Source organism: Dendrobium catenatum, unplaced genomic scaffold (assembly GCF_001605985.2).
Source record: "Dendrobium catenatum unplaced genomic scaffold, ASM160598v2 fragScaff_scaffold_1284, whole genome shotgun sequence".
NCBI classification, from domain to species: Eukaryota; Viridiplantae; Streptophyta; class Magnoliopsida; order Asparagales; family Orchidaceae; genus Dendrobium; species Dendrobium catenatum.
Window position 1 is genome coordinate 1901565 of NW_021319746.1, and position 11035 is coordinate 1912599.

An 11035-nucleotide genomic window follows, 5' to 3' on the forward strand; every position below is an offset into this window, starting at 1 on the left:
CGACGCCTGCTGCCGCGCGCTGCCGCCGTGGCGGTTCCGGGTCGTGTCGGGTCAACCCGGCAACCCGCCGGGTCGGGTCCGGGTTCGGATTTTCGACCCGTTTCTCTACCCGGGTCGGGTTAGGGTTGACCCGTTTTCCACCCGGGTCAGTTCGGGTTCGACCCGAACCCGACCCGTGACCCGAAATTGACACCCCTATATATGCATGTACAAGCTTGGTCGATGCAATTAATTTATTGGAAGTTGATATATCATCAAAAATTTATCTTGATCGGGCACGAATCTCGATGCAAAAATCAAGTTGGAAACTTCAAAAATTAAATCTGGGATTATTTGAACTCTGATTTCAGCAAACTTACAGTCAAACTGAGTGTCTCGGCAATACGAACCTGACGACACCAAATTCGACTCAATCTGAGCCCAAATGAGTCCAAATCAAGGACCCGAAGCGCTGTTGGAAAGTTCAAACCATAATTTGAGTTACCAAACGTTTCCAAACAAGACGTGCTTATAATCGAATCGAGCGGCTCGACGAGAAGAATCCAACGAGCCCAAGATCGCCAAAATCTGACGTCATTAAGACCTTCAAATGTCTGACGAATGGTACATGATCATGGGATTCAATATTGGCCATCCAACGAACCACTCCACATTTGCCCCTGATCTCTCACCTATTTACAAGCCATGCCAATACATAATATCTATAAATAGACCCCTCATTTCTCATGAGAAAGGGGCCCAAGGAAGAAGAGAAGAAGAGAAGGAAGAAGAGAAGATTATGAGGGAAGAAACTCCTCCTCGACCACCGCCGGAATTCCACCCGACTTCCAACTGACGCCGGAATTCCGCCCAATCTCCAAGTGACTCTGGAGTTTTACCGAAGACCATCTAAAGACAGAGTTCTCCTCGACCGCCGACTAACGTCGGACTTCTACTCGACACCGGACCTCCGCTCGTCGCCAGATTTCCACCCGACGCCAGACTTCTTTCTGTCGTTAGGTTTTTGTCGGACATTTATCCGATACTTGATTTCTATCCATTGCTAGACTTCTACCTGACACGGTACTTTTGACCTCCATGGCCTGCCGACTAAGGTCCTTCTGACTTACATCACCCACCGACTACAGTCCTTCCGACCTCCGTCACCTGCCGACTACGTTCCTTTCGACTTACGTCGCCCACCGACTACGGTCATTCTTACTTATGTCGCCCACTGACTACTATCCTTCTGGCCTCCGTCGCCAGCCGGCTAAGGTCCTTCCGACTTATGTCTTCTACTGACAAGCAATCATCCCGACCAAACGAACACGTCAACAGTGACTCTTTGTATTCACATCATTTAATGTAATCAAAAGATATACTTCAAGCTAAGGCCTTCCCCCAAGAAAGAGCCTCATTTGTAATCAACTGCAATAGTAGTGGATTCATTCAAACTAGGTTAGGCCCCATGGTTTTTCCCCCTTTTCAGGGGTTTTCCACATAAAAATCTTGGTGTCCTCATAATTGTTACACTCTCCCTCTTTATCTGATTGCGTGCCGGATTTTTGTACAATAGCTAAGACGTCAATTTTATGTTTTTCTACTGTCGCGAATACTCCTTGACGCAACAGAAGTAATGATGAAACTTTAAAGCTTGGTACAAGAGTCATTTATATTTCTGAAAACTTGCCCCCTAAAAGAGACTAAATCATTTATAGATTTTTGATACCTAGTTGAAAGCTTCATATTCACTATGTCGTTGTTGAATCTTTGAGTTAGCAATAAGATAATGCCCCTTTTTTTGAACAAAATGACATCAGTTTCTTTATGGATAAAGATTTTTCAAGACTTCCGTTTGAAATTTTCTTAAGAACAGTTATTCCGTTTGAAATTTTCTTAAGAACAGTTATCTTTTGAAGTTTTAAGTTTTATCCATCTAGGATTATTTGAGTACCTAAAAAAATACCACAACTTTTAAAGCTTTTAGTCCTTTGATGTTTTGGAGAATCATATGAGCTTGTATCTTATGAGACTTTTAGCCTTTCATATATTTTTAAAAACATGATAAATTTATACGTTTTGATGCTTTTAGTTTTATCATTTTTTTATGTGAAGGCCTTGTCAACAATTTACTTCCATGGAGTATTCTAGTTACAACTCTATTCGCTACTAGCTTTCATTGAGATTATCTCATGGGTTTGCCTTCCAAGAGTTAGGAATGGATACCCTATATATCACTTGCTCTTATTAGGTCTTTCAATGTGGATCATATTCTTTATTAGCTTCCCATCAAGGCCACCTCATAGGCATGCATGCTAAAGATTTTGGTTAGATATAATGTTATTATTTATAAAAAGAAGATTTCATTGATAATTTAAGTAGATACTTACTTGAAAGGTACATTTTATATCCAATAGAATCAAGTTATTAGTTCTTTTAAAATTTTAATTGAGTTCAAATTCTTTGATTTGTTTTAATAATAAAATCTTATGGTGTACGTGATGACACTCTTATTAAATAATTTTTATAATTTTCTTACTATGATTCTTTTGATCGCTTCTATTTGAGGCAAACGATATATATATATCGTTCTTATATAATATGAACCAGATGTCTTCAGCAAATTAGACATTGAATCTCTTCCTTCAACAAAAAATAATTTTCTTAAAGTGTTATCTAGAATGATAAAAGTGATAATATTAATCTAGCCTCTACCATATGATTTTTTTAAAGATGTTAGTCACTTAAGGTGTTTACAAATTTAGATCCTCATTAGAATGTTAGCCATGAAGTTGGATTGTTAAAGGAGTGATTGTGAAATAGATGGAGATATTATTAGTAGAATTCAAGTTGGATGGTTGAAGTGGAGGAATGCATCGTGCTTAGCTTATTATGTAATAGAAAAATTCCTCTCAAACAAAAGAGAAAATTCTATAAGATGTTTGTGAGACTTGCAATGCTTTATAGTGCAAAATGTTGACCATTAAAAGAGAAGCATAATATTAATTTAAGTGTTGCAGAGATGAGGATGCTTAGGTGGATGAGTGGCTTTACTTTTAAAGACGGGATACAAAATGAGCATATACTTGAAAAGGTTGGAGTACCTCCATAAGAAGATAAGATTAGAGAGAGACGCCTTAGATGGTTTGGTCACATAAAACGACGTCCTTCCGTTGACCCAGTTAGGAAAGTAGATGTATTAGATTTGACTTATGTTAAAAAAGGTAGAGATAGATCTAAAAAGACTTGGTTAGAAAATATTAGAAATGACATTTATTTATTAGATTTAGATGAGAATTTGACTTTTAACAGAATATAATGGAGAAAAAGGATTCATGAAGCCGACCCACATAATAGGATCAAGGCTTATTATTGTTGTTGCTGTTGTTGTATTAGAATGTTAGCCATGAATGTGTTTATGGGATGTAATTTGGTGAATCAAGCTAAATTTAATGAGAATGGCATATCTATTCTCTTGAGTGCTCTTGCTTTTTTTCTTGTTAAGGAGGTCAATCTATTTTTTACTATGAATTCTTAATGTGTTTAAAGAGTGTTCAGACTATTTTTAATGGGTGCTAATGACCTCATTAGTAGTTATTTGTGCTTTTACTTAATGAATATGATCAACATATGAGCATATTGTCTCTCACATTTATGAAGACTAGAATGATTCAAAATTGAGATTTAAAAAAAAAAAAAAAATCTCATACTGCTAAATATTTTAAAAATGATTTCTATAAAATATTTTTATTTCCCAAACTCTTGTACAACAATTTGGGTTGTATTCACATTTCAAATATACATACTTAAATGTTTAATTGTAGCAATTTATATAATATTCATAATAATATAAATTTTAAAGAGTGATTGCAACATGAGATAATATAATATTATATGAACTTACTATGATAATTAGTTAATTACAATAGAACAATAAACATCTTAAGTCAGTATTTATCCTCAGTGGCTTTTAAGTCCTGTAGATTAATTAAAAAATAATAAGTAAAAATTCATAGTGAGTTGTAAAACTCAATAGGACTTAAAATAATTTTTTTATTATATAATTCTTTAGTTAATTTGTCCTCAAATTTTTTTAGTCTTTGTTAAAAAGTTTTTAAGTAATTGCCCCTCCCCCCTAAAAGTTTTAAAATACTATGATATTTAGGCAATTACCACCAATATAATTAAACACATTGTTAGGGTGTGTCAATATTTGATCCGACTCAAAAATCCGACCCGAACCCGAACTGGGTCGAGTTCGGGTTACGGATTTCGACCCTTTTGTAAAATTGGGTCTGGTTTGGGTTGACCCGAAAACCCAAATCAACTAGGTTTGACCCGTTTTTAATTAATTTTAGAGTGTTTTAATGGATTTTTATGAAATAAGTAAATGATATTTCAAAAAATTATAAACATTATTGTACAAATTAAATTAATCTTGATTTATTTTAAATTAATTGAAGTAAATCTTACCTTAATTTGATTTAGATTTAAATAAATTGAATTAAAAAAAATTTTAATAAAATATACCAGAATCCGGTCGGGTTCGGGTTGACCCGGACCCGAAGGGGGTCGGGTTCGGGTTCAGAAAACCGACACGGTTGCAAAAACGGGTCGGGTTGAACAGTGTCGGGCCAATTTCAAGTTGGACCCGAACCCGATCCGTGACCCGATTTTGACAGCCCTACACATTTTGACGATGAACTAAATTAAAAGAGAAATAATAAATCAAAATTTGAACAAGTCGAACGCCACCGGGGGGTGCTGCCCCCTTTGACCCGACATATATGCCACGAGTTATTTATAAATTTGTCTCACTTGAAAATTATAATTGGTTACGCCCTGTTAATATATTCATGTGTAATTGCCTATACTTATATAAAATAATAGCTTATACTTTTACTTTAAACATATTTCTTACATATATAACCAATCATGTTTGAAAACTTTAACAAAATCTCAAGAATGGTGTGCAGCTTGATCAAAATAAATAGTAGACCTGTCAACATTGGACCAGATCCGAAAATCCGACCTGAAAATTTCGGATTTGGATTGACCCGACCCCGAAGTGGGTCTAATAAAAAGCAAGCTAAAGCTAAGTTATAAAGAGTAACATTATATAAAATGGTATGTATTTAAATCCCCCCTTCCAAGTAAAAAATGATAGGCTTCGCCGGCTCATTAAGCTCCACCGACCCCTCAAGCATCTTCGCCACCTTCCCCATCGACGGCCTCGCCTCTGCCCTATCCTGCATGCACAACATCGCCGTCTTCACCATCCTCTCCACCATCTTCACCTTTATCCGATCGTCAAAACTCCCCAAAATTCTCGCATCCAATATGTCCTCCACCTTCCTCTCAACAAAAACCTTATCATAAGCCCACCTCGGAAAGTACCAATCCTCGCTATCCACCGAATCTCTCCGGAAATCCCAACACCGCATTCCGGCCACCAGCTCGAGCAGCACCACCCCGAAGCTGTAGACGTCGGCCTTCGCTGTGATGGGCTCCTCGTTCATCACCCACTCCGGCGCCATGTACCCACGCGTCCCCCTTATCCTCGACATACTCACCCTCTCCTCCTTGTTCGTCAGCTTCGACAGCCCGAAATCGGAGACCTTAGGGCAGAAATTGTCGTCAAGAAGAATGTTTTCAGGTTTGATGTCGCAGTGCAGCACCCATTCCAGGCATTCTTCGTGAAGGTACGCGATTGCTCGCGCGACGCCGAGCGCGATTCGGTACCGGATGTTGAGATCCAGAATTGGCCGCGGCTTTCCGGTGATTCTGGAATAGCTTCTGCTTTCTTCGTCGGTACCGCTGAACTCTGTTAAATCCTGGAAGAGGAATTTGTCGAGGGAGCCGTTAGGGATGTATTCGTAGACCAGCAGACGCTTCTCCTTTTCCGTGCAGAATCCCCAAATTCGAACGAGATTTAAGTGGTGCATCCGGGCGATGATGGTTACCTCCGCCCAGAACTCGGCGTCGCCGCCAGAGCTTTTTCGCAGTTGCTTCACCGCGACGGTGCGGCCGTCGGGGAGCTGCCCGTGGTAGACCACGCCGTAGCCGCCGGAGCCGAGGACCTTAGAGAAATCGGCGGTAGCTGCCCGGAGCTCGGAATAGGAGAATCGCTTCGGGCCTCCGGCTGGTAAGAGCTCGAGCCCCAATCTCCGCGCCATGTCTCTGTATTTCGAATACCTGCGAAGGAAACCCAAGAAGCAGAGCCCACCGACCAGGAGCTCAAGTACTAAGAGCATCACGATGATGGAGACATTTCTCGCCAGCGTCTTCACCTCCTTCGGCGGCAATGGAAGGCTGATCAACAAAGGGCAAGCTGTATCGATTATCGATGTCAATCCCGTGAAATTGGAAGTGTCGGTCTCGGAGATCGCGACGCGTAGGAACATTGTGATATGCGAGGACGTCGACCAGTAGCCATTCACGAGCTCGCCGTAATGGTTGTAGCAAATTTGCGTTCCGTTCAAGATGTAGCTGAAGCCTGTGCAACTGGAATTCTCAATACAGGTGAATCTGCATCGATCTATATCGGCCGGCGAAAGATCCACCGTGCCCTGCTTCCCAGTGAAGCTGATGTATTCGAGGGGAAGGAACTTACTGCTCGGAAGGTAATCCTTCTTCCGCACGCATCCTTCGTCGGTGGTAGACATGCGAAAGCCCGGTGCGCATACGCATTTGTTGGTGTCGTAGCTTCCATTGGGGACGCAGATCGAGTTAGGGCCGCACCTGTTCGGGATCATACAGACCTCATACATTGCGAACCAGACAATCTTCCAATGCCCGCCGGAGTTTCTCTCGAGGCTATAGAGACGGAGATTGCCGTCAGCGTTGATTGTTAGCCGGCGGAGCGTGCTGTTTTGACCGAAATCAGAGGCGATGTATGAATTCGCACCGTTGGTTGGGTCGGCGATTAGCCCACCGTCGGATTTGATGTAGGAGATCGGCTGGATTGACCAGAACATCTGGGAATGGAACCAGAGCGATGATCCGTCGAAGCGGTAATCTCCGGAGGAGAGGGAGGTGTTGATAGGGAGTAACTGGTTGGGTAGGAGAGTGTCAACCGGGGAGGAGAAGCTAGTCCAATTTCTGAATGTGAGGGATCCGTTGTCGTTTAGTTGGAGGAATGTGGAATTAGGCGCGCCGGAAGCGCCGGATGGGAAGAGGTTCATTCCGGAAAGGCCGACGAGGGTGAGATCGCCGGCGTCAGAGATGAATAAGCTGGAGGAGGAGGGGACAGGGCCGATAGCCCACACGCGAGTCTTATCAACGGAGGCTTCGACCCAGACGGTGAATTCAAACAAGGAGATATTAGAGCCAGAGGAAAGGAAGCCAGCGGAGAAAAGCGAATTGGGAGAGCGGAGGGTGCGGTTGTTCTGCGAGGGAAGCCATGGTGGATCGGAGATGGAGAAGGAGGAGGTGTTGCTCTGTTCTCGACTTTGGCCGGAGACTGGAAGGAGGAGGAGGAGTGCGAGCGCGGCCATTAAAATTCTTCCGCGTCTTGCAGTTCCTTCTGCTTCCTCTGATATATTTGGCAATTGGGCCCATCTCCGGCCCATGAGAAGGAAATGAGTGGGGATTTCTTGGCGGTCAACTGCGGGAACTCGATTTAAATATTTTGTTGAAAGAGAAAAGCTCCAGTTTTTTAATCGTGGAAGAAAGTGTTCCGAACTTTCTCACCCTTGGATCTGCTTTAAAAGTCGAGCTCATTTCATAGATATTTTTTATAACCAGATAAATTGGCTCGAGCTAGCTTAACATTTGTCAGTACACTACCGGTGCTTGGATAGGTTTTTCCCGGCGGGACATGAAAGAAATTTAATAATTAGAAGAACCTAATCTGTCATGAAAATATTATTTAATGCTCCATGATGCCGTTAAAAAAAGTCATAACTCAGAAGAGTAGTTTTTTTTTTTCTCTCAAAGAAAAGCACCAACTTATAATGACAAAATAAAATGTGTGGGTTATGTTGCATTGCGAGCAGAGACTTAAGGGGTTGAATGGTTAACTAAAAAAAGAATAATGTAAAAAGATATAGTAAATAATTTTTTATTTGATTTAAGTAAAATAAATGTAGTATAAAGTTGAAAGATGATAATGATAGGTGGATGGTGATGGCTGGCAGCGGTTGCTGGCAACCAGTAGGTAGGTGGAGGCGGCGGTTAAATGAGCATGTTTGCGGTGTAAATCGTTCTAACTCAAAATCAAATAAGCTTATATTTATTTTACTTTGAGTTCCTTTTGAAAGCTACCTGCAAAGGTTAGTGAAGCAAAATAAAAAAGTATGGAATTCCATTGATTCAAGCATGGTGTAAACGACTTGATACAGTGATGTATATAAAGCTTAGAAAGTAGTTCGTTGGAGAATGTCAGGCGGCCGTTGATAGCAGACTAGGATTTTAGACGAGTGGGTTTGTGTGTTGAGGTGGATGGAGCACAGTATGGTGAGTGCGCTGTGGGTAATTAGACCTGTTGTGTTGACAGCCCCCCTCAAATTAACTGTATGTTGTACATATTGTTAGTTTGGATCTGAGTTCGACAAACCGAGTAGACGGGAGAGCTTTTGTGAGTATATATTATGGTTGGTCATTAGAACTGATGTGAGAAACTTCGACATGTTTGTGTTTGATGTGATCACTTATGAAATGGTGATCAATTTTAATGTGCTTGGTCCTAGCATGAAAAATTGGGTTGTTGACCAGCGCTAGAACTGAGATGTTGTTGCAGAAAATCAGCGTAGCTTGAGATTGAATAGCTTGGAAGTCCTCTAGCAGACGACGCAGCCAGAGAACATTTGTGGTTGCTGCTGCTAAAGCTCTGTATTCTGCTTTCGTAGACGATTTAGCCACCGTTGTTTGCTTCTTCACACTCAAGGATATGAGATTGCTTCATAGGAACGTGCAGAAACTTGATATGGATTTTCTGTCTTTAGTGTTTGAGGCCCAGTCGGCATCACTATAGGAGGTGAGAGTGAATTGGCCAAAGGAGACGGGGAGGCCGTAGTCTAGCGTGCCTTGAATATATCTGAGTAGGCGCTTGAGGGCCTGGAAGTCTTGAACCGTCGGACTGTGCATATGTTGGCATATAACATTGGTGGCGAATGCAATGTCTGGCCGTGTGACTGTTAAATATTGCAGTGAACCTGCAAGTTGACGGAAGAGGGTTGGATTGTCGAAGGGGGCATTGTCCATAGTCTTCCTGGTAGATTTTGGGGAGATCGTGGTTGCAACTGGTTTGCACATATCAAATCCTGATGAGTGTATGATATCACGAGCGTAGTGAGACTGATGTAGGAAGAGGCCTGATTCCGTATGGTCAATTTTAATGCCGAGGAAGAGGCTGGCTGGTCTTAGCTGTTTCAGCGCAAATGTGTGTTAGAGTTGAGACAAAAGATCTTGAATGGTGCTTTGATGGTTTCCTGTTAATAGTAGGTCATCTACATAGATTAACAAGTAGAGTTGAATTTGCTGAGTGTACAGGGATGGATCGGATTTGCTGAACCGAAAGCCAAAATGGATCAGGAATTCAGTGAGCTTGTGAAACCACTGCCTCGGAGCTTGCTTCAGGCCGTAAAATAGCCTTCTTTAGTCTGCATACATGATTTGGTTGTTGGGGATCAACAAATCCTGGTGGTTGTTGCATATAGACTTCCTCTTAGAGGTCTCCATGGAGGAAAGCATTTGCTATGTCAAATTGCAATGTTGGCCATTTTCGATGAAGAGCAATGATAAGGAAGACGCAAATTGTTGGCATTTTGGCCACTGGATTGAACGGGTCCTTGTAGTTTATGACATACTGCTGTGTGTTTCCCCGAGCTACAAGCCGCGCTTTGTAGCGATCTACCGTGCCGTCCAGAAGCTTCTTGGTTTTGTAAGTCCATTTGCAACCCAGTAGAGGTGCATGATATGGCAGTGGCATGAGCTGCCAAGTGCCCTGACAGAATCCTTTGAGATTCTGTCAGGGTCCGAGAACCTGAAATCTGAAAACAAGTTCTGATCTGATAATTTTGTATCTCTGATATGTTTTGGTGCTGTAAAGTACAAAGGAGGCATAAGGGGCCATAATCCGTTGAGATTATGTAAAAGTCAGGGAAGGGAGGCATAAGAGGCCATAATCCGTTGAGATTCTGTCAGGGTCCGGGAATCTGATCTGATATGTGATATTTGATCTAATCAGATTTGACAATGTGCTTTATGATTTGTACGATTCTGTTTGTTCTGTGATTTGAAGATAATTCTGATTTGAAATCTGATTTGAATATTTTGTTATACGAAATGAATTCTTCTGTATCAGTGATTTGAATATTTTGTTAATCAAGTATTTGTATTTTGTCTGATTATACGATTTTCTGTACGATTATTTGAATTATATACGGCTACTTTTATGATGTATTTTGGATGTGAGTTTCTGGAGATTTTGATTGGCTAGTGTAGTCTTGCTGAGCTGTTAGCTCATTCTTGTTATTTGCGTGGTTTTAAGATTCTGGGAAAGGGAAGGACGTCTTGGACTACCCGTTTAATGTTTGATCTGAGATTAAGTATTTTTTATTTTTTAATTTTTGTACAGTCATGCCTTTTCTGTTCTATTCTTTCTATTGGTAGCCATGCACTGTAATGTACATAATTATTTTGATGAAAGAAAGAAGAAAATTTCAGATGAATTTCTGTATATTTGGATGTTTATAGTAGCTCTGTGTTTTCTATGTGTCTGTTTATTGGAAGAAAGTCTGAAAGCAAATTTCAAAGCTAGATCCTGGATTAATCCGTCGCGACCCTACGCGAAGGGATTCGTTCCAGTTGGATTGGGTCGTGACATGCTTTCTGGTAGAGGGAGAAGTCCTTCGCCTGTGTTGTATGGGTAGAGTTGATCCGCTTGCTGTAGAGATGGAGTCAGGACCTTGATAGGGGGTGGAGTGTTGCAGGTTGATCATGTCAGGCATGAGATGAGTAAAAGCACCCGAATCTAGTATCCAGTCTGTGGTGAGAGTTTGTTGATGTTGTGTGAGAAGTACTCGATTAGTGGAGGTGGGTTGAGAGGAGTAAT

At 41.3% G+C, this 11035-nt stretch overlaps 1 protein-coding gene across 1 annotated transcript; it reads right to left on the reverse strand.

The window, feature by feature from the left end:
- Positions 1-5114: 5114 nt before the first annotated feature.
- On the reverse strand, positions 5115-7726 carry LOC110106524 (G-type lectin S-receptor-like serine/threonine-protein kinase At1g34300). The gene has a single exon (XM_020836455.2). It carries the CDS (start codon positions 7548-7550, stop codon positions 5115-5117), a length of 2436 nt encoding a protein of 811 aa, XP_020692114.1. The 5' UTR covers positions 7551-7726.
- Positions 7727-11035: the final 3309 nt, after the last annotated feature.

Coding starts and splice junctions, on each gene's coding strand:
- LOC110106524 (XM_020836455.2), bottom strand. CDS start 7,550: ATGGGCCGGAGATGGGCCCAATTGCCAAATATATCAGAGGAAGCAGAA.